The following is a 27,755-nucleotide window of genomic DNA, read 5'->3' as shown; positions in this document are numbered from 1 at the left end:
AGCTGGGGTATCTACAGAGAGCAGGTCTCTGTGTGCTTCAGGTGAAGGGGATTGGACACCAGATCTATATCCTCTTAAAAGCGGCTCTTAAAAGTCTCAATTTACAACAGAGTCTGGAATGCCTGGTGACTCGGGTGCTGAATGGCCTTCCCTCCCTTTGGGATTCCTGTTTCAAAAACAGCAGATCCTGCACACACACTCCCCTCACCCCTCCTCGCCTTAGGCAGCCCTATTCTTTTCAACAGAGTCCCTGTGGTTTTCAGCCTACAATGACGCTTTGTCAGTCAGCCCGGCAGGCCCCGGCAAGCGGTTCTGAATCATTCCACAGCTGCGCTAATGGCCCAACCACAGGAAGAGGCTGCCGACAAGCTGCTCCTTGGAGTGAAAAGTGACTCATGGTTTCCTTTCCAAAACAACAAATTCTGTCCCTGGTGCCAGTGGCTCACAGTGAAGCGCTTGGGGGCGAAGGCATCATCACAGAAGGAGGCCACCTTTTTGCCTTTTGACGTACAAAAAAATTCTACTAAAGACTAGCTAGGGGTGGTCATCTTCAAGCTCTAAGGGCTCCTCCACACAACCTGGTTTGCTTTCACAAAGCTTCTATAGCCAATCTTTATTGAGTATTCATTCTGATTTGTTTATGGGGCATTAATACGTCAATAGAGCCTAGGGCTTGCCGATCAGAAGGTCGGCGGTTTGAATCCCGGCGACAGGGTGAGCTCCCATTGCTCGGTCCCTGCTCCTGCCAACCTAGCAGTTCGAAAGCACGTCAAAGTGCAAGTAGATAAATAGGTACCGCTCCGGCGGGGAGGTAAACGGTGTTTCTGTGTGCTGCTCTGGTTTGCCAGAAGCGGCTTAGTCATGCTGGCCACATGACCCGGAAGCTGTACACCTGCTCCCTCGGCCAATAAAGCGAGATGAGCGCCGCAACCCCAGAGTCAGCCACGACTGGACCTAATGGTCAGGGGTACCTTTACCTCTTACTAATACGTCAATAAGCATTCATCCTGTATTCACCCTGTTTTGCTCACGGGGCATTTAAAAGTCTTCCCATTAATCATATTTTCCCCCTGCTTTCCCAACCGCTTTCCAAACAGCAAAAAGTCTGTTTTGATGTGTTGTTTTAAAGCGGATATGTTGCAGACAGGCAACAGAACAGTTTAATCCAGTTTAATTGAGCAAACTTAAATTTCCCAGTTAGGCTCTTGAATCCCTGCCCCCAGCAAATTATTGACAGTCTATAGGGGTCAACCTGGGGCTTGTCAGCCTGGGAAGGTAGCCCATCTAGGAGAACTCTGGTCCTAAAACTCCACTGCCTTGGGGGACATCTTTGGGAGGAAAAAAAAGGCTCAAGAGTAAACCCTACACAAATACAGAGTGAAGTCCCAAAGACGGCTGCATGGCGTCTCGCATGCCTCCTTTCGGCAACTCCTGCAGCCAAACTGGTGCCCAACATATTGCTCTGCTTTCCTTTGGACCACATCAGCTAGGCTGGGGTGGGGCCTTCTCGTCTGGGACAGCCCAGGACCTCCATACATACTGCCCTGACTTGTGCCCTGACTTCAGTGCTGCTAACATAGTGGTTTGACTTCACCCTGGAAGCGCACTCCGCTGTCTCTCGAGACAGACAGATGTCAACACTGCAGGCGTTCCACATAGGAAGCTCCCAGATCCTGAAAAACCTTTTGCACTGTGTCCCCTTTCCTGTTGCATTTGCACCAAAGGATTCCCGTTTGAAGAATTTCCTTTAAACCATAGGCAGAGCCGCTGCCCCTATCACTGAAGGACTGCAATCTCATCCTTGCATCCAAGTTGCTTCCCCGCATCATGCTTCGCTGGGGATGTCTCTCCCTTTTCCCTCTTTCTTCCTATTCTTTTCCTTCCCTCCCACGGACGTGCAACGTGGCAATTGGGGTCAGTGCTGCCGAGGATCCTTGTGGAGCAAAGTGATCGCCAGGCGAGGTTCTGTGTCCTTCCTAGGCAAATCCTTGCAGTGCCAGGAGAGCCGCCAGCAGGCAGCTGAGCAAGTCCCACGACATCACACGAAAGGCAGAGCAAAAGCACACGCATCGTTCCACCTCGAGCTGTGGACCCCGCAAATCTGGCCGGTGTTCGGCTCCTGACGCAGGGCTGGTAGGCAGGCTCCGGGGAGGGTACGGTTCTCCTGTGCAATCCAGCCAGTCCTTAGCAATGGATCGAGGGTAGCCAGTCTGGGGCTTGAGGTTGTGTGGCTCAAACTTCCAGTACTCCCTGCCCTTAAAGGCATACAGTGTTCCTGCAGCAAGACAAAAAGGGGCATCAGCAACAAATAAGCGGGATATTTAAGAGGACAGGACAAAGGGTCCCGCCAGACAGGGTTTCTGTTTTTTGTGGGTTGTATTCTGCAACATAGGGACATGGGTGGCACTGTGGGTTAAACCACAGAGCCTAGGACTTGCCGATCAAAAGGTCAGCGGTTCGAATCCCCGCAACGGGCTGAGCTCCCATTGCTCGGTCCCTGCTCCTGCCAACCTAGCAGTTCGAAAGCACGTCAAAAGTGCAAGTAGATAAATAGGTACCACTCCGGCGGGAAGGTAATCGGCGTTTCCGTGCACTGCTCTGGTTCTCCAGAAGCGGTTTAGGCATGCTGGCCACATGACCCGGAAGCTGTACGCCGGCTCCCTCGGCCAATAAAGCGAGATGAGCACCGCAACCCCAGAGTCGGCCACGACCGGACCTAATGGTCCCTTTACCTTTAGCTTTTATTCTGCAACATGTAACTGAGGTGATAATAACGCATTAGCGGCGGATTGATCATTCCACTTCCTTAGTTGTTCTGCGCTGCTTTGACAATGCTATTGCATTATTATCGGACTGTGTTTCCACCATTTGGGAGCCACTAGACAGGACGGCAGGCAACTCCACTGAACTCCAATGAAATGCAGAGAAAAATTAAGTACAAGCTAGTACTTTCCAAAAAAACAACAACCCCAGAGTCCTTTCTGATGGGGATAATACATACTGAAATTCCCAGGTGTCAAAAAAAGGTTATTTATGTATGCCAACTGCTGCGGCCCGTGTTTGGTTAGCCCAAAAATGGAAACCAGGCAAGGTCCCAACTAAAGAAGAATGGCAACTTAAGCTGACGGAATATGTGCAGCTTGCAGACTTAACATATAGAATAAGAGAACAAGAAGAACATACGTTTAGAGAAGATTGGAAAAGGTTTATTAAATATATGGGAGGAATTTGTGCACACTTGAAAACGTTGGGAGCATTAAGATAAATTCAACGGTGTAAATAAGCTTTGGCAGATGTCATAATGGTTTAGTTTATGTAAAATATGCAGGGATTTGTGCAGAATGAACCATGGAAAGAGAAGAAGGGAAGTCATTGATATTTTAAGGATGTTTAAATGAGTATTCTAAATTGTAAAACAGAAAATTTAATAAAAATTACCGTATTTTCCCATGTACAAGACTCCCCCATGTATAAGACACCCCCTATTTTGGGAGACTCAAATTTAAGAAAATGGGCAGAGATGGCACAGAATTGTTGAGCATCTTTTGGGGAGGATTGCTGAAAATCGCTCCCCCGCATGCGTTGCAAAATCCTCCTCTCGTCTGTCCCATCGCCAGCAAAAGCTGCCAATCACCCGCCCAATTGCCGCAGCATCAGCCAAGCAACACCAACCATTGACGCAGCAACCAATAACAGGCCCCATAGCCGCTGACAGCCATGGAAGCAAGCAATCAAACACCCACACTATGCACTATCCATGTATAAGACGGCCTCCCCACTTTTTAGCAAAATTTTAAAAGGAAAAAACCTAGTCTCATACACGGAAAAGTACGGTGTGTGTGTGTGTGTGTGTGTGTGTGTGTGTGTGTATTAAGTAAAAGCTCACCATCGTTCTCACTCAGCACAGCATCTACAGAGGCGGGGAAATGCTCCCAGGGTTCTCCGTGGACGGGGAATTCTTCTTCCATGTGCGCTGTGGCTTCATCATAGCACCAGTGCAGATCTCCCTTGAAGAAATAGGTTTTCCTGTCAACAGGCCACGAGAAAGCACCATCGATGCCCCCCTGGGGCAGCCCAAAGTCTGTGACAGGGCGGGGGTAGCCCTCTTCCACACCGTTGTCCTTAAATACCCAGTACAGAGGTCCTTGAGCAGGGAAGAGAAAGAGAGGACATCAATAGCAAGGCAGTGTTGTGTAGTGGCTAGTGTGTTGGCCCAGAACCTAGGGGACAAGGGCTCAAATCCCCACCCAGCCATGAAGCTCACGGAGTGAGTTTGGGCCAGTCCATCTCTTTCAACCTAACCTACCTCACAGGGTTGCTGTGAGGGTGGAGAGAGAGAGAACCACATGCAGCACCTTGAGCTGCTTGATGAAAGCATGGGATGTAAAGGGAATACATAAATAATTTTTTTTTAATGTCCCAGCAAACACAAAAAGTTGTAGTGCCTCAAAAAACTAACAATTTTATTACAGCAAATCCAGCTCTCATCAGTTGGAAGCAGGATGTGAGATGGACCTAGTTTTTTTATGATTTTTATTAAATTTTCTGTTTTACAATTTCAGATAAATATTTTACATAGTAAGATATCAATGACTTCCCTTCTTCTTTCCATTGTTCATTTTACATATCTCATATCCCTGCATATTTTACAAAAACTATACCAATTGGTTTTCCATTATTGCATCCCTCAAAACTTATTTACACCATTGAATTTATCTTAATGCTACAAGCGTTTTCAGCTATACACAATTTTTTTCCACATATGCAACAAACCTTTTCCAATCTTCTCTAAACGTATGTTCTTCTTGGTCTCTTACTCTATATGTTAAGTTTGCAAGTTGTGCATATTCTGTCAACTTAATTTGCCAATCTTCTTTGGTTGGGACCTTGCTCATTTTGGGGATAACAAAACACGGGCCGCAGTTGTTGCATACATAAATACAGTGGTACCTTGGGTTACATATGCTTCAGGTTACAGACTCTGCTAACCCAGAAATAGTACCTCGGGTTAAGAACTTTGCTTCAGGATGAGAACAAAAATCGTGCGGCAGCAACGCAGCAGCAGCAGGAGGCCCCATTAGCTAAAGTGGTGCTTCAGGTTAAGAACAGTTTCAGGTTAAGAACGGACCTCCAGAACGAATTAAGTACCCGAGGTACCACTGTAATCTTTTCTGACACCTGGGAATTTCAGTCTGAGTTATCCCCAGCAGAAAGGACTCTGGGGGTTTTTTGAGATAGTACTTTTAAACATTTTTCTCAATTCATTATAAATCATTTCCCAATACTCTTTTACCCTTTTACACGTCCACCACATATGAAGGAATGTTCCCTCCACCTCTCTACACTTCCAGCACTTAATCTGATTCTGTCTTGTAAATCTTAGCAAGCCTACTCAAGAGTCAAATACCATCTGTTAATCATGTTCAGGTGGTTCTCCTTCAAAGAATTACAATCTCTAGGAGATGCACCTAGTTTGGACTTTCTTATGCAAGCCAGCCCAGTTGCCTCGCACACAGGAACACCCACCCCCTTACCGCTGAAGAAGAGGATGCGATGATCTATGTGTCTCTCATAAACTGCGTCTACTTTGCGGAGCGTGGAAGGGAGGCCTCGCCAGAAGCCGGTGATCAAAGCTGGGCGCAGAGAAGTGAGGTGACGACCTTGAGTCAGGCGCCAGAAGTACTGACCTGCCGTATGGGGTGGTGGGTAGGAAAGATACAACGTGACATCCCAGCTAGGAGAAGCAGCTTGATATCCCTTGGTCACTTTTCAACATGACAGAATGTTGCGAGCTGACCTACCACTATTCCAAGCACTCTATCATAAACACACACCATTCAACTGCTACAGATTGCGAGAGAGCAGCTAGGATTTCCTCGGACACAACACACCGTGAGTTTGCATTTCTTAGTACAGAAAGTATTGATCTGATGTGTAGAGATTTTTCCTATTCTAATTAATTCAAGAGGGTTCTGGAACAGCAGAACAAGCAGAAGGTTCATGATGTTTGGGTTATTCCTTCAGAGAAGCTGAGTACCGCAGGCTATCTCTTCTGCCAGTTATCTCTTCTGTCTAGTCAGCGGTTCTCAACCTGTGGGCCCCCAGATATTGTTGGACTACAACTCCTATCACCCCTGAGCTCTGGCCTTGCTAGCTAGGGGTGATGGGAGTTGTAGTCCAACATCTGGGGACCCACAGGTTGAAAAAGGCTGGTCTAAGTCATGCTGACTATAATAGTAAGGCCAGAAGGAGCCTGGTTTTCACTTTTCTCTTTCTATCTCTTTTCCTTTCTGGTGTGGTGTTCTGCATATAGTATGCTTAGTGTTAAGTTTTAGTCTTCTTATAAGTTATTTAAGTTTAAGTTAAGTCTGCTGCAACTGGACTTCTTATGGACAGGGCCAATCCTGAATGTATTGGATTTGTGACCATTATGTTCATTTGCCTTCAGTAGCAGTAAAGCTCTGCGGGATGAAATACAACTGCCTCTGGTCATGCAACGTGTTTAAGTTTTTACTCTGCTAACTATATGTTGGAGTTCTGCTCTGGATCATATTGAGTAGAATTACATGACATACAGTACACATCCTTACTGGGAGAAGAGTCTCTTGTTCCAACTCGATGATTCAATGTGCCCAGGGCAAGGAAAGGCACGACCCATCCATGCTTTTCATAAAGAGCAGGAGCATCAGAATGCACCTCGCATACATTGGTCCATTTAGCTTAGTTCTGCCTATCTCTGGGTAGCCATAAAAGATGCCTTCCATATCATAGAATCGTAGAGCTGGAAGGGCCCATTTGCAAGGCCTGTTGTTGAGCTATTGGTCACACGCTCCCAGAAGTTGCAACAGGCATGCCAAGTAAGAGATGGGGCAGACCCCCCAAAAATAAAATTCATTGAAGGAGCCAGGCCCCCTCAAAGTTCCACAGCAGCCATACACACGTGGCACAGGGCATGCTCACGTCATGCACGCAAGCTACGGAGCACCCGTGCAACACAGGAGCATGCCTGCCCCATAGTGTGCACAAGTAGGTAAGGTAAATGTAAAGGACCCCTGGGCAGTTAAGTCCAGTCAAAGGCAACTATGGGGTTGTGGTGCTCATCTCGCTTTCAGGCCGAGGGAGCCGGCATTTGTCCGCAGACAGTTTTCCGGGTCATGTGGCCAGCATGACTAAACCGCTTCTGACGCAACGAGACACCATGACGGAAGCCAGAGCGCACAGAAACGCCATTTACCTTCCCGCCACAGTGGTACCTATTTATCTAGTTGCACTGGTGTGCTTTCGAATTGCTAGGTTGGCAGGAGCTGGGACAGAGCAACGGGAGCTCACCCCGTCACGGGGATTTGAACCGCCAACCTTCTGATCGGCAAGCCCAAGAGGCTAAGTGGTTTAGACCACAGCGCCACCCATGTCCCTTGTGATGTGCACAAGTGACATCAGCACGCCATGGGGGGGCTCAATCACGGGGGCAAGGTGGCGCATATGAGCTACAATGAGCTTAGTTTGGCTGCAGGTCCTGCTGGATTTTAAAAAAAATGCCCCAACATGCATCGCTTTGGACTAGACACTATTTTGGAATCTGGTTACAGGACAATGGATTGGACCCCTGTGGCTGGGCTGCAGCTCCAATTATCCATGACTATATAGGCCATAGGGACGCGGGTGGCACTGTGGGTTAAACCATAGAGCCTAGGACTTGCCAATCAGAAGGTGGGCAGTTCGAATCCCCGCGATGGGGTGAGCTCCCGTTCCTCGGTCCCTGCTCCTGCCAACCTAGCAGTTCGAAAGCACCTCAAAGTGCAAGTAAATAAATAGGTACCGCTCCGGCGGGAAGGTAAACGGTGTTTCCGTGCGCTGCTCTGGTTCGCCAGAAACGGCTTAGTCATGCTGGCCACATGACCCGGAAGCTGTACGCCGGCTCCCTCGGCCAATAAAGCGAGATGAGTGCTGCAACCCCAGAGTCGGCCACGACTGGACCTAATGGTCAGGGGTCCCTTTACCTTTATATAGGCCATACTCATTGGGGTTGTTGGGCACCTGAGTCCAGCAGCATCACATTGGCCGCTCCAGAGTTTGCTGACTGTGGTTGGCTCTTGAGGATTTCAGACAGGATTCTCTCCTGCTGGCCCTAACGTTGCCAGGTTTTGAATTTGGGGTTTTCTTCTTCTTCTTCCGCATGTTCTGATACCACTCAGCTACTGCTGGAAGAAATGACTTCACAGAACAAGGTCACAGAAAATGCCACAGACCTTTGAAAAAGAACGTTTCACCTCTGATCTGAGTGACAGCGTCAATGTTGGCGGCGCAGCGATCGGGAAATTCCTTCCCAGACCTGAAATGAAGAAGTGGGGCAGCGATGTGACTTCTCAGTGGAGTGTTTTTAAATTTATCTTCAAGGAGGAAAAGTTGGCCTCTCCTTCTGCATTCATGTTCACATCCCTCCACTGGGCAATAGGAACTCAAGGGGTATACATTGTTCTTCCCCCGTTTTATCCTCACAATAACCCTGCAAGGGAGTTTAGGCTGACAGAAAGTGATCCCCACATGGAGGAAGCTATTTCACCCCACACACTTAAAAAAACATTTTAAAAATCCAGGCCAGGAAAGAATTTGGGGTAATAAAAAGGGATGCAGCAACATCTTGATCTTCCAAACCGCAGAGCTATGAAAGGAATGCTGATCTACCCAAGCGAGTAAGTCAGTGAATCAATACAGCAGTTTTGAAGGGAAGAGGACATCTTAAGGCAGCCCTGTTCAGGGAAGTTTTTAATGTATGATATTTTAGTGTTTTTTGGTTTCTATGGAAGCTGCCCAGAGTGGCTGGGGAAACCCAGCCAGATGGGCGGGGTACAAATAATAAATTATTATTATTATTATTATTATTATTATTATTATTATTATTATTATTATTATTATTATTTGCGGCCTCCCACAGTCCAGATGTACTGATGTACTGCCATGCCTGTTTACAGCAAGGTTAGCAGTGACCATGGGACGAACACAGGGGCATGTGCAAAAGGCATAAAGCTGCAATGGCACATATGGACAAAGCCAGAATTTGAAAGGTGGCCATTTGATCATCTTCCCAGACTCCCGGTCTACTGAGAGAAGCCTAGGAAGTTGCCCGTACACAGAACCATAGGAAACAAGGATTATTCCACTGGGGAAAGCTACAGACTGTAAAGGTGATTTTCTAAACAAGAACAAGAAAAAAGTAAAAAGCCTGGGTCCGCTTTTGTTAATGGGTATGATTTTGAGCTGCATAAAACCCTCAGACAGGAGGAAGATTTATGATGCAGAATTCTCTGTTAACACAAGAAACGGCAAGATGCTTACCCAACGAAAAACATTGCAATGCCTATTTTTATTTTTATATGCCATGTGCTCAACAGACAGCAGTCCGACATTTCACACAGCAAACCTAGAGGCTCACTTCAGTACAGGGGCATGCATGAACCAGAAGGTCTGTAGAACTTCTCCTGCTGACATAGGAGAAGCATGCGTGACTCCTAACCCTCAACTATCTAAAGAAGAGATAGGTAAACTTCTTTTAGCCTGAGGGCCAAAATTCCCTCCTGAGCAGCCTTCTGTGGGCCACATACCAATGGCAGACAGGGCCATTGAGTTTAATTTTTGTACAGAGGATTGGGGGGGTGCGCGCACGAGAGTGTGTACAGTGGAACCTCGGTTTTCGAACGTAATCCATTCCGGAAGACCATTTGAGTTCCGAAACATTTGAAAACCAAAAACTCAATATGGAAGCCTCAAAACAGAAAAATGAACACGAAAAACTCAATACGGAAGCCGTCTCGGAAGTTCAATTTCCAAGGCGCCATTGAAAATGGAAACATTTACTTCTGGGTTTACAGAGTGAGGTTCCACTCTCTCTCTCTCTCTCTCTCTCTGTGTGTGTGTGTGTGTGTGTGTGTGTGTCGGCAGCACAGCTGCTGAATTATTGTGTGTGAATGAGGACCAGAAATAAATTAGGGAGCTATACTTGGGTTGCAAGTTAGCCATACATGTTTTCTATGTAGTTCATGTTGCTGAACTACAACTCCCATCAGCCCCTGCAAGCATGGTCAATGGCCAGGAATGATGGACACTGCAACTCAGCCACATCTGGGGGGGGCAAAGGCTCTCCACACTTGCTCTGTGATGTCATTTGCAGCATCACACTCGATACTGCAGATGTATAGCAGCTGGGAACAGCATCTCCGGCGTCGAGTGGGGTCCAGTGCATGCATATGCTGTAAGGAACCCTTTGTCTATCCTTTTCCCCAAGGTATGTGGTAGAAAGGGCCCTTTCTAACCTGAGGGCAGGGAAGTCGTGCGGCAAGGAGAGAAGATCTGGGAGCAGCGAGGTTACCTCTGGCTTCTCCGTAGAATGAAGAACTCGACTTCCTGAAAGAGAGAAAGAAAGAGAAAGATAACATGGATGTGCAAACGTAAATACACAATTTGCTTGCTTGCTTATTTATTTCCGAGCACAATTCAAAGTGTTGGTGCTGACCTTTAAAGCCCTAAGCGGTCTCGGTCCAGTATATCTGAAGGAGCATCTCCACCCCCATCATTCTGCCCGGACACTGAGGTCCAGTGCCAAGGGCCTTCTGGCGGTTCCTTCACTGCGAGAAGCCAAGTTACAGGGAACCAAGCAGAGGGCCTTCTCAGTAGTGGCACCTGCCCTGTGGACGCCCTCCCACCAGATGTCAAAGAGAAAAACAACTACCAGACTTTTAGAAGACAATCTGAAGGCAGCCCTGTTTAGGGAAGCTTTTAATGTTTGATGCATTACTCTATTTTAATATTTTGTTGGAAGCTGCCCAGAGTGGCTGAGGAAGCCCAGCCAGATGGGTGGGGTATAAATAATAAATTATTTTATTTTATTTATTTGTTATGGCATCTTCTATCCCACCTTTACTCCAAGGGGGTCAGAGTGCCGTGCATTGCCGCCCCCCAGCTCCATATGATCTTCACAACAACCCTGTGAGGTAGTTTGGGCTGAGTGTTGGCGGCTGGCCCAAGGGCACCCAGCAGACTTCATGGCCAAGCTTACCGCTACACCAAACTGGAGTGAGGGGTGCCTGGAGTGGGTAGCCCACATCCTGAGCTGCATGCAGGCCCTTGGCCTAATATCATGTGACCTGGCACCCTCCAGATGTTTTGGACAACAAGTCCCATCGGCCAGCCCAGCACTGGAAAACATTCAGAAACCTTTAGAGCAGGCTTCCTCAGACTCGGCCCTCCAGATGTTTTGAGACTACAATTCCCATCATTCCTGACACTGGTCCTGCTAGTTAGGGATCATGGGAGTTGTAGACCAAAAACATCTGGAGGGCCAAGTGTGAGGAAGGGGTTGGCGAAGGTTAAATTCTGCAGTCCTGCAGAGCTTTAAATGTCACCTACTCTAGCACTGCCCATCATCGGTTATGGCTCGTGATTTGCATATTTATTGTCCAAACTCAGACTGCTTTTAGTCTGCATCTCAAAATGTGAGGGATCGCTTTGTTTTGTTTGGGAATATAAGGCTGGTTGCAGCGTTAGCAGTTACAAATTTATCACAGGGTGGTTTCAGAGGTGCTTTTACCAGGCACACCCAAAGCACGTATTATCTGCTGGTACACAGCCCCATTCTGTAATAGCCAAAAAAATCGAAATGATGTTTAAAAGGATGTTATGCTGGAAAATATGTGTAAAAACTAATAAAAAAATATTTATTAAATAAATAAAAAATGGAAAGTGTAATGCTGGTGGACAACAAAATTAAATTTTTTTAAAAAATGTAGTATAAACACCGACAACTGGGAAACACTGGCCTGCTAGTGCTCCAGTTAGAGAACAGCCTTTACCAAAGGTGTCATGGGCTTTGAAGACGCTCAAACTCAGGACGAAAGGGAGAAACATGCTAAGAGGAAGGCACGCTTGGCAAACTCTCACTGTGATAAACTCCCACCTGGAAACCTATGTCCCCTCTGTGGAAGGACGTGTGGATCCAGAATTGGCCTCCACAGTCACTTACAGACTCACTGTTAAAACTGTGTTTATGGAAGACAATCTTACTCGGCTATGAGTGATCGCCAAAGAAGAAGAAGATACAGCCAAAGGAAAAATATCCCATTTCATCTGCCAGAGTACGAGAAGTTGACTCTGGAATACAAGCACAGCTCTGCTTTTTCACATCCCTAAAGACGTCTTTGCAAAAGCCCAATGATTTCATTTTCCAAACCAGATTCGGGACTAGTTTGTCCCAGCCTGCACGTGTTTTTCTGCAACTCACCAAAGGAGCTGTCAGGATTCTCTTACTATAGGAGGACAGACTGGGCAATCCTAACAGGCCTTTCCATGGATCTTAGGAAAAAACGGTAAGTCTATTAATCTAAGTGCGGCTCTGTTAGGAATTTGCCCAGCTGGAGCAAATACGGGCATACAGTTTGACGGATCAAAGATTAACACTCTTTGGCCCTAATCCTCTTTAAGAGGCCTATTTGACCCGCTACAATATGTTATCTAGAGAAGGGGAGGACAGGCTTCAGTCCAGTGAGATCTGTTTTGTTTCTTCCCAGAACCCCAAGATGTACCGTGTTTATTTTAGGTAAATATACTGCTCAGTTACTGAAGTCTCTGTCAGGAGCTTGTCCTACACTCGAGTAGGACCCTGGCAGAGACACATGCCCAACTGGCATGTTCCCTCCCTCCTGGTTGATCGTTTGGGAGCTTCAAAAGCTTTCTTTTGCCCCAACATCACAGCGACCGATGCCAACAGACATCTGCACACTTAGGGATCCGCAGAATTTGTGTAACAGACCTCAGCAACTCAGCATTTTGGCTAATCTACTTTATTTACATATAAACACACACGGAGCACTTAAACATGGCTCCATCTCTCTCTAGCATCAGACAGTAAAGAAAAAGAACAAAGGACAATTGTCCCACTTCATGGAACACAGTAACACAAACATCCTGTCTCCGTCACTTCCCACTCTGTGGAGTCAAAACATATACCGTCATGTGAAAGACAACAATCCCATGACTGCAATCACGGAGCAGGAATTCTAACAGTCTCTAAGCGGTGTACATAGACATGCACTAGTGAGTACTGGGGGTACCCAGACACACCGTAATGTTTCAAAAAGCCAGGGGTCATGGCAAGGAGGAGAGAGTGCCAAAGGGCAACCCACACCCATCAGTGGTCGTGACCTGCAGGGAAGCAGCAGTGGGGGAGAGATGAAGGGAGGAAGAAGGAAGCAGACATGAGAGAGACGCAGGCAGAATAAAAAGGCTGGAATGGATCTATAGCTTCTGCCTCTGTCTGCCTCTGCAAGCAGCAGTGGGATGATTTGCTCTAGTGCTGGCAGTAAAGGATGAAGAAGAAGAAGTCAGGACTCAGCTACGATAGCAAAGAAAAAACACTTTATATGCTCTGTTTATGCATTCTAACACTGTGACACCAGATGGCGCTATGGAGGTCCATTTTTGCTAACTCAATTTCTTCTACAAAGTTTACAACGCTTTTAACTGAAATGCTTCTTTGATGTGTCTAGATCCAGCCTCATTCTCCAGGACAAGGGCGATGGTTTGTCTTGGATCTTTGGCGAGTAAACTGAAAAATCACAGTTTTGGGGCGTTTTTGAAAGCAACCTTGGGATTTGTCTTAAAAAAGCTGAACAACCTTCGAGTTGTTGTTTTTTTAAAAAAGTAAAAAAAACTTTCAGGGTGTCCTGGTTGTTTTTACTTTTTAAAAAATATGGCAACCCTATCCAGGACAGGCAGATGAAGACATCTGTTTTGATCAATTTGGGTAAGCTTGTTATCTAGTTAAAGGTAAAGATCGTGAAAATAAACTGTACCTTTGTATACTTCTAGTTATCATTATGGAGATGTTAGGAGACCCTCGCCTACACAATTCCCAGAGACTGATTGTTAAACCACGTTGGGAATTGCAGCTCTGCAAGGGAAACAGGGGTCTCTTAACAACTCTCAACACCCTTAACAAACTACAGTTCCCAGGATTCCTTGGGAGAAGCTACGGCTGTTAAAGCAGTATCACAGCGTTTTAAATGTGTGGTGCAAATGTGGCCTTTGTCGCAAAATGCTCAGCAGCCAGGAGTCAGAAATCCTTGCCAATCTGCTACAAATCACCCAGAGACCTTTCAGTAGGTCCCAATGATCTAGAGAGACTTAGATGAAGTCCTCCCTAGAGTAGGTCCATGCTGCTCAGCAACATGTGCACCCACTGCACATACCATAAAGCTTCTGTATCTCAGTCCGGTCATCCGCTTGCAGCTGGTATTGTAGTGGGTCTCCCACTGGTCCCTGGTAGTAGGGGCGCATGATCGAATGCTTGGAGGGTGAGTGTGCCAGCCCGAGGCTATGGCCAAACTCGTGAACTGCCACTGCAAAAAGGTCAGTGCCAAAGTCATCTGCCAAAAGAAGAGCGTGACTTATTGGGAGAATCACAAACACATTGCCAGGCCAAACCAACCACAGAATAACCTTTGTAAAAAACAACAACCCATTCTTTGGGGAATTATAGGGACAGAACTACCTAAAATGTATAGAAACCTATTCATGTATGCAACTACAGCGGCAAGAATGTTACTTGCCCAAATATGGAAAGAAGCAGAAGTCCCAGCAAAGGAAGAATAGGTACAAAAACTTATGGAATATGCAGAAATGGCAAAACTTACTGGAAGAATAAGAAATCAAGTTAACAAACTTTTTATAAAAGAATGGAAATGGTTTATTGACTATTTACAAACAAACTGTAAACAGATAAGGACATTGGCAGGATTATTGTATTACCCTGCAGGTTTCTAAGAGTATATATTTATAGAAGATGAATAAATGAGTAAATTAAGTGAATTTGGATATGCAGAAGATATTAAGAATAAATTTGAGGAACCGCAGAAAAAGGGGGGAGGAAGTCAAGTTTTGAAATGTCAGAATGATTGTAAAATTAGTGAAATGTATAAAATTAGTGAAATGAAGGAAGGAAGGAAGAAAGGAGGAAAGAAAGAAAGAAAGAAAGAAAGAAAGAAAGAAAGAAAGAAAGAAAGAAGTCCATTTAGCCCAATGGCTTGCACAAGGCATACACGTCCATTCAGTACCAATCTAACCATTGCTGGGGTCACCAACATTTTCAGATCCGTGGGCACGTTTAGATTTTTGAATGAGTGTCACATGCACCACCCCATGTGGTTATTTCTCTGCTCCCTAACCCCAGAGCAGCCCCCTACCCTTGAAAAACAGAAAGAGAGAAAGCAATGCACAGAGACTAACTTCCCCTCTGCTAGAAGGAATCTGAGCCTTGAAAAGCGCATAGGGCTGAAAGAGGAAGCTCTCTGTGATTTCGAGGAAAGAAAAGGTAACTGTCACCACTAAGAGAGTGGTGGGGAAGGGGCTCAGAGTCCTCACAAGCACCAGTGGAAGACCTGAAGGGTCCCAGACAGATGCAAAACAATCAAGAGCAGATGAACTGCTGAAAAGTTGTCTACAGAGCAAATGGTGCAAGGAAGCTTTCATCAACCTTCCCAATGCAACAGACACCAAACTCTGCTATCACTTCAGCGCCGAATTAAATACCCAGGCAGTTTAAGTGATTCTAAGTGGATGACTATTTCGCCAGCTCTAGGGCCACATTTGGAAGGTTTTAATAATGTTTTTGGGTGGCATGCATATTTGTGGTACGACAAGGTTAAAGCACATAAAGCATTTAAAAACCATATTGTCAGGAAAGCATTGTTCAATGTCTGGATAAGATATAAAGACTTATTGGAAAATAAAACCCCAAGGTGGTTGTCACCAATGGAAGCGAAGGCTCAGAAAAAGCTCAATATGGAGGCCAAATGGCCGAAATATTGGGAAATATTGGAACAAGAAGGAGAGAAATTTAAATTGCAGAGTTTTGAGAAATTAAAAGATAAAGTGTGAGACTGGCTTCATTATTATCAAATAAGAGAGGCCTATAATTTGGACAAAAAAATTGGCTTCCAGGTGGAAAAATCAAAATTGGAAACAGAACTGTTAGATCCCAAAACTAAGATACTTTCAAGAATGTATAACTTGCTGTTAAAATGGAACACGCAGGATGAAACGGTTAAATCTGCAATGATTAAATGGGCACAAGATATTGGTCATAACATTATGTTTGCTAACTGGGAACAGTTGTGGACCACCGGTATGAAATTTACGGCATGTAATGCCTTAAGAGAGAATATTATGAAAATAATATATAGGTGGTACATGACACCAGTCAAGCTTGCAAAAATATATCATTTGCCTGATAATAAGTGTTGGAAATGTAAAGAAAATGAAGGTACATTCTTTCACCTTTGGTGGACGTGCCCAAGGATTAAGGCTTTCTGGGAGATGATCTATAATGAAATGAAAAAGGTATTTAAATATACCTTCCTGAAGAAACCAGAGGCCTTTCTCCTGGGCATAGTCGGCCAATTGGTGCCAAAGAAGGACAGAACTTTCTTTATGTATGCAACAACAGCAGCAAGAATTCTCATCGCAAAGTATTGGAAGACACAAGATCTACCCACCTTGGAAGAATGGCAGATGAAAGTGATAGACTATATGGAATTGGCGGAAATGACTGGCAGAATCCGAGACCAGGGAGAAGAGTTGGTGGAAGAAGATTGGAAGAAGTTTAAAGACTATTTGCAGAAACATTGTAAAATTAATGAACGCTAAAATGATGTTGGATTGAAATGAAGTGGCTTTAGCAATAAGGTTAAAAAGAATATGTAAAAATGGACTGATAATTAGATGAAAATATAAAGTTATAATATGTTAAGATATAGAATTAAGATAAATACAAAGAGGGAAAGGATTTGCTGAATTAACTATGTGAATTGGAATACAAAAAAGGGAGGTGTGAGGAGGTCAGGAAACAAGTAATTGAAATATAAGATACGAAAAGATTGATTTGTTTTTTAATTGTTTTTTATTTCTTCATGTATTTTGTATTTTTCTTTGCATTTTTGTGTCTTTTTTCTTTTTCTTTTTCTTTTTCTTTTCTTATTCTGTAATTCTCTTTTGTCTGTAAAATTTCAATAAATATTTATAAAAAAACAAAACAAAACAAAGAAAGCCAAGTCACCTGGTGAACGGAATGTCCATTCCTCGTCACCATCAAAGTGGACGTTGCCAGCCCTCTGAGGGTCTCCAGGAAAGAAGGCATGAGCGACCATTCCACCCGGCCCGTCGAAAGGGTAGCCGTCGCGGTGGTCCAGGCGGAGGAACTCCACAGAGATGTCAGCCGTGTGGCTGCCCACCTCGTGGAAGTTCAAGGGTGTAGCTTCACTCCATACCTTCAAGGCATAATACATCAATACACGCATGGTCTCTCGGCTGAGGCGAGCCTCCCGTGGGTAGGTCTTCACTCTGTGTTGGAGACAATGTGCAGATGGGAAGCAACCAGATCCTTCACCTATTTGGCCTGGACCAGACACAGAATGGAAGGTGAGGAGACCCTTCTTGGATCAAACCAAAAACTCGTCTAAGGGAAGGCCCATTGGTGAAGGCCTATTGGTGAAGGCCCATCACAGAGATCTCCTCGTGACCCCCCTCACAGCTCAAAAAAATGGATTTGCAAGGAGTCTGTAATCCATTATTTGTTGAGGGATGATACTTCCAAAACTACCAAGATTGTTTCGGAGTACTTAGCCGAGATCTTTAAAGCTAAAGCTAAAGTTGCCTGATTTATTCAATGGTTGCTATTTAGTCTTTGATATATTGTATGTGTTTGGATTATTAATGAATTTGGATGACTTTTATGATTTTACTATTTTAACTTCTGCCAATAAAGGCTAGTTACAAGCCACAAGTGAAGGCCCACGTAGCGAACTGACAGTGTCAGGCTTTGGGGAGTCAGATCCCTCCCACCACCCTCAATGCCCACCTGGTCTTGGGAGAAGAGGGGTCAGGAATACTTTCCAAAGACACTGAGTCTGTCAGCTGTCTCTCCCCTGGTGCTTCTTCTTCCTGCTGTTCCTCTTTCAACATTTCCCAGCTTCTGAACTACAGTATGCCCTTCTGAAAACCACTGTTCTAAATCTATAGAGCCAGTGTGGTGTAGTGGTTAAGAGCGGTAGTCTCGTAATCTGGGGAACCGGGTTCGTGTCTCCGCTCCTCCACATGCAGCTGCTGGGTGACCTTGGGCCAGTCACACTTCTCTGAAGTCTCTCAGCCCCACTCACCTCACAGAGTGTTTGTTGTGGGGGAGGAAGGGAAAGGAGAATGTTAGCCGCTTTGAGACTCCTTTGGGAGTGAAAGGCGGGATATCAAATCCAAACTCTTCTTCTTCTTCTTCTTCTTCTTCTTCTTCTTCTTCTTCTTCTTCTTCTTCTTCTTCTTCTTCTTCTATAGGGTCCTCCTGTTCTCAGGAAGGTTCAGGGGAAGGGGGAGGCGGCCCCCACCATTCCTCTTCAGTTCAGCCCTGACAGGTAGACTATCTAGCACCCTTTCTTTGTTTTCACATTTGTCATGCACCACCAGCTTGCTTCATCTTTCAGGCATACCAAAACAAGGATGGGAACCTTGAAGCCTGCCAGATATTGCTGGGTTTCTATCAGCCTCTGCCAGGGCTGATGGGAGACACAGTGCAACAACAAAATGGAGTAAATAAATACATTGGCAATAACAATGCTGATACCTACCTCCAGGAAATGTTCCGCTTCGTCCAAACCGAGCCTGCGCTCCGCTTGCTCCGACTCTTCCTTCTCTTCCGCCTTTTCCTGCTCCTGCTCCTCTGCAGAGGAAGCTTTTCTGGGAAGGTGCTGATAACATCGGGAAGCGAACAGCGGGGCATTCGGATCAGAGCCAACGTGGCATCATCTGTTTGAGTTCAAGGGAAATAGAAGGAGGAAGGACACTGTAATATGGTGCCATGAACAAGGACAACACACACACACACACAAACTTTGAGTAGGTACCAATAGATGGTTGTTGTTGTTTTGTGCCCCCTGGGCTTGGTGCCCTGTGGGGGGGACCACCCTAAATCCGGCGCTGATGGAAATGTAGCTCAGAGTGTAGGACATCTGCAGTGCATGTAGAAGGTCCAAGGGTCAATCTCCAGGCAGGGCTAGGAGAGACTCCTGTCTGGAATCCTGGATAGTTGCTGTCAGTCAGTGTAGACAATACTGAGTTAGATGGACCAACAGTCTGGCTGTGATGGCCTAGGACTCAGGCTTGGACTCAGAACCAGAGGAGACTCAGTCTGCACTGGATCCTTTGCCTCAGGCATCATCTGAACCAAGTCTGGGGCCTGGTCCTGAAGAGTCCCAGTCTGCACAGGTTCCCCTGCAACAAACACCAGCTGGGCCGAGTCAGGGGCCTGAGCCTGCCCTGGCTCCAGATGCGGGGACCTCGTTGCCTTCAGCTGGGCCATCACTTACAGCTGCTCCACTACCGGTTGGGTCAGGGGAGGCTGAGGCGGCCCCTGGGTCTAGTAACCCACCAACATCTCCCGAGCTGCAGAGACTAAGGTCTGAGAGAAGGAGAGGCCTGAGTACTTGGCAGGAGGAGTGCTCGCCTTCAGGAGAAACAGGGAGGTGAGTCGCCGGGGGATCAGGACCGGCCGCTACCCCAACAAAGATAAAAGGCTGTCGGACCCCGCCCCAGGTTGCGGGAGCAACATTGCTATATGTATGCCAGATCCTGCCTGAGATCCTGTACCTGTCCTTGCCTGGTTTCCTGCCTCGTGTCCTGCCTTGGCTCTGTTGGACTGACTCCTAGCGGAACCTTCGGATTCTGTTCCAGTCCTGGACCGCGTTTCACGGGTTACCCCCGGGCCTAGCACACTGACTCAGTAGAAGCTTCCTATGTTCCTAGTCCAGAATCTTGCATCCCTCAAGTTTAGGGGTCACCAATATGGTGCCATCCAGATGTTAATAGACTACAGTTCCCATCATGCATATGTATGGGGCCATTGGGAATGCACTCATCAGGAGGTCTCCATGTTGCCTACCTGAGCCTAGTTTTTACCAAGATAGGGAATCAGTGCCTGAGACTTATCACATCAGTCTGCAGGCGAATGCTCACAGTTACATTTTGGGAACGCGGAGTATTTGTTGAGTGCACGCCCATGTAAAATCTGAAATGGCACAACCCGGGCACAGAGTTGGCTTGCATGCAAACGTTGAACCATAATTAAAACGTAAACTGTGGTTTAAGGCAAATATACGGGTGTGCTCATATAGTGTGCTCAAACACAGCTCATTTTGCTCCCAGAGTCTGGTGTGTTCTGATATCCAAATCTGGGCTTGTTTCCTCCAAACAAGCCGCAAGCAATAAGCCAAGAACAAAACTTGCGTTCCAGCCATGGTTTGTTTGGAGGGGAACAGACCACAAGTCTGGATTTGGATGCGATGATATTTAAGATTCTGGTCATCTCTGAAAGCCCTCTGAAACTCATCAGTTCAACTTGGCGTCAAGAGTATCTTGCAGACTTGGAGTAACAGTGGAAAACTATGTGTAGTTTTATTCAAACAGGGTTAGGCAGCATGGTTTGGGACTACAATTCCCACCAGCCCCAGACAGAAGGCCAATGGTCAGGGAAGATGGAAGCTGTAGTCCCAAAAGCTGGTGGGCCAGGAATCACATTTACGCCTGCCTTAGAAGATTAGAGGTTTTGTTTTTTGGGGGGTGCATATTCTGACCCCCCCACCCCCTGGAATTCTACTTTAGTCTAGCCTTTCTGAGCATAAATCCTGGTCTTATCTGTACTTGGATCAATTCCAGACTCAAGGGATTACATCTGCAGAGCTCACTTATATGGGATACAACTGGAGTTTTTTTGGAATCCGGCTTTAGAGCTGTTCATTATCTATCTGTTTGTTTACTAACAACAGCAAAGTTTTCTGGGCAACTATTTATCTATATAAAAGAATAGAATGATTGAATAGCATTATAGAGTTGGAAAGGACCACGAGGGTCATCAAGTCCAACGCCCTGCAATGCTCAAATCTTTTGTCCAATGTGGGGCTTGAACACACAGCCCTGGAATTAAAAGTCTCATGCTCCACTGACTGAGCTATCCCAGTTGGGAGATCGATCAATAGATAGATAGATAGATAGATAGATAGATAGATAGATAGATAGATAGATGATAGATGATGATAGATGATAGATGATAGATGATAGATGATAGATGATAGATGATAGATGATATAGATAGATAGATATAGATATAGATATATAGATATAGATATATAGATATAGATGATATAGATATAGATAAGATAGATAGATAGATGATAGATAGATAGATGATAGATAGATGACCATAAATAAACTATAAAGCAGAGAATAAAATCAGGGTAACGAAATCACACAGCAACCCCAGGAAACAATGAAAACTGATTTTAGATTTTAAAATTAGGAATTTAAAAGGGCTGGGCTGGGAGGGAGGTCTTAATCTCCCACCCAAAAGACCATAAAGTAGGTGCCAAAGGAGGAGCCAGTCCAAGTCCATGCAATGCAGGGAATCTTTTACCCAACGCAGAGTTCGAACTCACAAGCAAGAGTCTCATGCTCTACTGAATGAGCTATGGTGAAACTTCACATACTGGCCAGCATGCAGTTACAAGCTTCAAGGTTAGTGCTTCAATACAAGTCTGGAGTGAACATAGCTGGTGAGAAATAGCAGGAACTAGAATTCTTAAGAGTTGCTTTTTAAAAATATAACTGTACCTGGAATCCCAGTCTCTGCAATGCCTGCAAAACGTTGCATTACACGGATTGCACTGGTTACTGCCTCCCAAGTCTGCAACTGGCCTGTTATGGGATCCGCTGGAGGAAGGTATCCATACTGGGTCAGCCACTCCTAGAGGAAAACACAATAGGTAAAGAACTCTGGTCAATGTAGCTTTCTCACCTTTCTTTCCAAGATCTCAAATCCTCTAACCAGCCTTTCTCAACCTGTGGGTCCCCAGATGTTGTTGAACTACAACTCCCATCACCCCTAGCTAGCAAGGCCAGAGCTCAGGGATGATGGGAGTTGTAGTCCAACAACATCTGGGGACGCACAGGTTGAGAACCACTGCGTGCCAAAGTCCTGTCCCTTTGTGTTATTTGTCTGTTTCACGGATTCATTTGCCGTGAGCTGAAATCAATAGTCATGTCATGCAAAACATGAAAAGGTGCGAGACGCAGAAAGCAGGCACTTGGAACAGCTCTTCGCAAATTGCACGTGGCACGTGCCCATGCAGAAAAACTCACTAGCAGAATATATAACCAGATGATCTGAAGAACTCCCATCATCCCTGCCCATTGGCCATGGAGGCCGAGGCTGATGGGAGTTGTAGTCCCAAATATCTGGAAGGGACCAAGTCAGAGAAGGCTAGAATACACCAGGCAAAAACAAAGACCTGTCAAATCGAGCATCCTATTCTCAAAGCGGCCAGCTAGACATCTTTGGGAAGCCCAGAAAGTATCACATTCCAGTCTTTTAGGAAGGCTTTGAAGACTTCTCTGTTTCAAGTGGTTCTGCACATTGATACAGTGGTACCTCGGGTTACAGACTCTTCAGGTTACAGTGGATTCAGGTTACAGACTCTGCTAACCCAGAAATAGTACCTCGGGTTAAGAACTTTGCTTCAGGATGAGAACAGAAATCGCGCAGCAGCAGCAGCAGGAGGCCCCATTATCTAAAGTGGTACCTAAGGTTAAAAACAGTTTCAGGTTAAGAACGGACCTCCAGAATGAATTAAGTTCTTAACCTGAGGTACCACTGTACCTATTTTGCTATGATGCCCCTTGAATAAGAGTTGGATTTGTGGAAAATAAATTTCATAGTATCTGCTGAATGTATATTTTATTACTCCTGGGTTGCAGCAGCAGAGCATATGCCCGCGCTGCCCAGGGCGGGGGCGCTCCCAAAGGGGGCGGGACACGGAAGGTGCCCTTCCAGCCACGGGATAGCCGCTTGGGTGCACGGAGCGGTGTGTGTGCCCTTCAGCCAGGGGCAGAGCCATCCGCTGATGGTGGACATTTGGCGCACCGCTTGCCCACAACTCTCATGCCGTCAAAACAAAGGGGGAAGGGGAGAATGCCACAGGCAAAGTGTTGCAGCTCCCCCCTTTCCCTGACGACTTGGGGTAGGCTTGAGAGTTGCAGGCAAGTGGCACACCGAATGTCACCCCCCTCAGTGAAGACACCTGGGGCGGTATGCCCCCGCCTTCCTCAGCCCCGCGGGGGGTTTTATTTGTAGAAGTCGTCCTTCTTGAGCGATCTGGAAGGCGGCAACACAAGAACGGGGCCTTCTCTGCAGTGGCTCCCCGCCTGTGGAATGCTCTCCCCAGGGAAGTTCTCTTGACGCCTTCATTATACACCTTTAGGAGCCAGGCAGAAACGTTCCTTTTTAACCAGGCCTTTGGCTGATCTCATTGACATCCTATGCCCTTTTAAAATGTGGCTCTTTTGGGGGAGGACGGAGCAGGTGTTATTGGGTTGTTGTTTTTATTTTGATTATATATGTTGTGGTTTTTATGTTGATCTTTTCTGTGAACTGCCCTGAGACTTCCGGGTATAGGGCGGTATATAAATTCAATAAATCATAATCATAATCTTGTCATATAATACAGTGTCAGTGTATATAAACACTGATGTATTTTGAGTCATAAACTACTATGCAAGTCACCTTGCGATAGGGCTGCCATACATCCAGGTTTTCCTGGACATGTCCTCTTTTGGGTGGCCAGCATGCCCCTCCCAATGGATTTTTGAATTTTGTAATTTTTTTCTAATGGGGGGCGGTAGGATTTTCAGCGACCACCAGGCTTTCCACAGCCCTCTGTGGGTGATGCCAGGCCCAGTGGAGTCTCCAGAGGGCTTTCCTGGCACAGTTTTCCCAGGGCAGCTCAACCTCTCATCTTTCAGAGGGCAGGAAACCAAAGAGAGGGGAGGGGAGGAGGTGGTGAGTAGGTGGGCGAGAAGGAGGGAGGGGTCATTGGCAGGGAGGGGGCAAGCAAGGGAGCTGCAGGGTGGCAGAGGTGCCCCAAACTTGTCCGGGTTTTGGGGCTCCGGAATATTGAAACCCTACTGTTATGTACTGAAGTTCTCACCCTGGGCCAGCAGGGGGATACTGTAGATACGGTAGTTTTCACTCGGGTCCGCATATGCAAATAAGGAATTGAAAGTGACGTTCAGTGATTGGATAGTTACAGAAAGTTGTTACTGTTGTTTTGTAGTGGAGCGCTATATAAGCAGGTTGGCTGAACCCTTTAGTTCAGTTCTCTTCTGGGCCTGTGAATAAACAAGAGCTGTTTGAAGAATCGCTGTGTCGTCTGATATGTTCACCCACAACCTAACACCTACCTTGAGAGGGTTTACTTGGAGAAACAGGGACTGCATGTTTTAAAAAGAATCAGTAATCAATCGGCTTTCAGTCTGTTGCACAAATTTCCATTCGAGCAAATGTTGCATTGGATTCTTCGGTTGCTGCACAACCTTAAAATTCACGCTAGCTAGCAGAGAACATTGGATCTGGGGTACCACACTCCAGGAACGACTTACCACAATCTCTCCGCTCTCATCGGTGGGAGTGGGCCCGGGATGGGCAAAGGATGGCAAAGCCAGAAGCAGCAGGAGCAGGAGCAGAACCAAGAACCCAGGGAAAGGTAACAGCTTTGTCTCCTGCCTGCACTCCAGCTGGCAGCGTTGCTTCATGGGAAGTTTCTTGGGCAAATGCCCTTTCCTAGTCTCCATCCAGTTAACAAAACACGCTGCTTTGAGTAGGCTCCCCTGGCTCACCAATTCTCCCAAGTCTAAAATGAACAGCTCCAAAACCAGCCTTCACAATCCAGCCAATCTTGCTGATTTTGTTTGAAAGACCTTGCCGTGAGCTCCAATTCCAGGCTGGGGATCTAGGAAAGCTGCCGTTTCGTTCCTGAGGTTGGGACGTGGGCACAAATGCATTTCTCCAGCTGCAAACGTCACCTCCCACACCAGAGCCTCAATGGTGGAAAAGGCTGAAACAGAGAGAGGTCAGAGTCTTCCTTTGGAATCGTTCAACAAGTAAACCAGACTAGGCTATGTACTTCTTTCTAGCAGTTAACATCAACATTTCCAAACTCATCCCTGCATCCCCATCCTTTCTCCAAGAAGCCCAGGGCAGCAAATACGTGATTCTCACCTTTATCTTCACAACTAGTGGTGTGAGGAAGTGTGGAATACAAAGTAAAAAAAGGCCTGTCCACATTCCCATTTTTTCCACCATTTCCCCCTGGAAAAACCTGCTCCTTACCTCTGAATCTGAGCAAATTGATATTTGCTCTGGTTCAGCAGTAGCTACAGAGTGGGTTTTCCCAGGGGAAGCAAAGAGGCAAACAGAAAACCACTCAGACCTATGCTTTTTAGGTACAGGGCAATTGTGGATGAGCCTTAAATCAAAATGATCTTCATGAAAGGCCTTGTGCGTTTTGAGAGCAGAGTGGTTAGTTTGGCTTGGACTGGGTAGCGTGTAGAGAAAGGGGAGATTTATAAGGGAAGAAAACTACAAGAGAGAAAGCTGCTGAATTGCAAGGAAATTTTAGTCAGAGGTGCCAGCACAGCTCTTAGCATATTATCCAGCAGCACTGGGACTTTTCACAGCATCCCAGTAACAACACATGATAAAATATCAGGACTCTGCTACAACAAAATCCTTTGTGCTTTTCACACTCTCCTATGTCTACTAAATGTTGTTAGAACTAGCTTATTTTACAAAGCAACAATGTGCTCCTTTAAAAAAAATTTTTTTAAGGTTGTAAAAAAGAACTGCCAATAAACCTCCACTTTTGGTTTTATATTGTTTTTAGAGTTTGGGGAAGGTCCACAGTTAACAAGGACCGTATGAAGAGAGAGCGATTTGCTTTTGTCCTGTTCTGCCTGTTGCTGCCGTCGCACCAGCAAAGATGGACAAAGAGAAAACCGGAGACAAGGCAAACAGACTGAGCCTGGAGCCATGAGATTCAGGGTGTGGTGGGCAGGGAAGCTGAGACCCCTTCCTATCTGCGTGCCCACATGCTCCCAGGCAGCCTGTTTACTGAGCATTCATCCTGATTTGTTTGCAGGGAGATTAGATGGCATTAAATAGTCAGGGAGCAATTGCTCTGATTTGTTTGTGGGGAGGTTAGATGAGATTGCGTCAAAGGAAGTGGTTTCCAACACGGCCCTGCGCATTTCCCCAACACCTTTCTTAAGTGTTAAAAAGTCCCGTCTTACGCAAAGCACGTTTGTTGCACAACCAAAAAACCGAGCAATTTGAATTTGCTAGGATGTAATTGAATCCCACGGCAAATAAGTAAAAGTCTGAAAGTGCCCACACTGTGTCCGCAGAGTTGTACACACACAACTACACAAACACTTAAAGGTTATGAGTGAATGAATTGTTAGGGCCAACTCTGCACAGTCTGTGCCAGTCCCAAAAAACAGGTGAATTGAACCTTGGCAGAAACTGCAAAATAACTGTTTGCCTGCCTACCAACCCTTGCCATTTCTGCTCCCCAACTACAAGAAAACAGAACTAGAGGCCACACGAAGACACCTAGTTTGGTCCTGTAGCTTTTAGCAATGGGTGGGCAAAGCACCCCTGATTTCAGACACTGAGCACTGGGGCAGCCAGCATGGAGTCCTCAAGATGTTGTTGGACCACAGCTGCCATCATCTCTGACCACTGGCTGTGCAGAGTGGGACTAATGGGAGCTGGAGTAGGGCAACGACATCTGAACAGCACTCCTCTAGCTACCCCTGGTGGGGCCTTTTCCAGTCAGTTTTTCCCTCTCTGGGATTACAGGTACCTGGTGTTGTTTCAGCGGGTCATCACTATTCTGAAACAATCGTCCCTGTTCATAAAGGTAAGAAATTCCAGCACAGATTCATGGACCATGCATCTAGGAGATCTAAGGAGGAGTCCCTGTCGCTATCTGTCTGCCTCTGTTTCCCATCTGCAAAACAGCAACATGACTGATTTCACAGGGTTGTTGCAAAGGCAAACCTATTGACACTTTTACATATATAGTAGTTGTTGTTTGTAATATACACAGGGGCTCGCCTCATTCATTAGAGGTTGGTACACACCCTGCTGATACTCTTAAGGAACTGTCTATTAGAGAGGGATGTTTCCCCTCCACCTTGACCAGAAATATCACTCCTGCTATTGGGTGTGTGATCATTTCCCAAGAAGTAAAACAGCCATTTAGGCTCCCCAGCCTCCTTCCCTCATTCCCACACGATTTGCTTTCCTCTTTTTCTGTCTTCTCGGCTTCCAATTCGCCTCTTCCAACTGGAAGCGCTTGGGGATTTACAGGGGTTACCATCTTAGGATCCTAAAACGGGAGCTCTTACTCACGTGTTCAGAAGTGCCAACACACTCTCCTCCTCCTGACTGGTCCCCCAAGAAGAACTTTGCTCCAATTCCGCTCTGCCTTCAGTAGAGGGAATCTGCCGGCTGATGCTCTCTGGAACAGGGCTGCTCAAACCACCCATCCCTAGCGTGGGGCTAAATCTCAGCAGCTGAGACCCCTCCCCATCCAATCCCACTCCATCCAAGCCAAGCCCAGCTAGCTCTGCAGAGACTCTGGCGGTGGCTGTAATCTGCTTTGCACAACTTAATAAACAGCTGCAAGCATCTCCTGCCTTTGCACTTAACTATTATTGCCTCTGGCTGCTGACTCCCTCCCTCTCCCTCTTTCGGTTTTTTTTTTTTATGCTTCCTTAATAGCCTAGAGATGGGATGCTGGAAGATTTCAGAGGAAACATATTTCAGATTA

The 27,755-nt window shown here is 46.1% G+C and overlaps 1 protein-coding gene and 1 long non-coding RNA gene across 4 annotated transcripts; one reads left to right on the top strand and one right to left on the bottom strand.

The window, feature by feature from the left end:
- Window positions 1-1,043: 1,043 nt before the first annotated feature.
- LOC310750462 (matrix metalloproteinase-17-like) lies at window positions 1,044-27,526 on the bottom strand. Of its 3 annotated transcripts, XM_083588661.1 has the most exons (12): window positions 27,335-27,526; window positions 26,784-26,930; window positions 24,520-24,974; window positions 21,697-21,829; window positions 18,663-18,840; window positions 17,105-17,388; window positions 14,241-14,417; window positions 10,311-10,401; window positions 8,250-8,332; window positions 5,535-5,687; window positions 3,887-4,144; window positions 1,044-2,275 (listed from the first exon to the last, which is right to left on the bottom strand). In XM_083588661.1, exons 3-12 carry the CDS (start codon window positions 24,709-24,711, stop codon window positions 1,977-1,979), a joined length of 1,848 nt encoding a protein of 615 aa, XP_083444787.1. In that variant the 5' UTR covers window positions 24,712-24,974; window positions 26,784-26,930; window positions 27,335-27,526; the 3' UTR covers window positions 1,044-1,976. The 3 variants fall into 3 exon arrangements, with proteins under 3 accessions (XP_083444787.1, XP_083444788.1, XP_083444786.1); XM_083588662.1 differs by lacking the exon at window positions 26,784-26,930 and having other exon boundaries at window positions 27,331-27,526; XM_083588660.1 differs by lacking the exon at window positions 26,784-26,930.
- Window positions 5,705-26,091, top strand: LOC310750754. Its single transcript, XR_014542231.1, has 3 exons — window positions 5,705-5,892; window positions 10,283-10,445; window positions 25,803-26,091. It is a non-coding gene; the product is annotated as an uncharacterized lncRNA (long non-coding RNA).
- Window positions 27,527-27,755: the final 229 nt, after the last annotated feature.

The sequence above is a fragment of the Podarcis filfolensis genome, assembly GCF_964270895.1.
Source record: "Podarcis filfolensis genome assembly, chromosome: 15".
In the NCBI taxonomy this organism is placed as follows: Eukaryota; Metazoa; Chordata; class Lepidosauria; order Squamata; family Lacertidae; genus Podarcis; species Podarcis filfolensis.
This window is presented reverse-complemented; position numbering and strand designations above follow the sequence as displayed.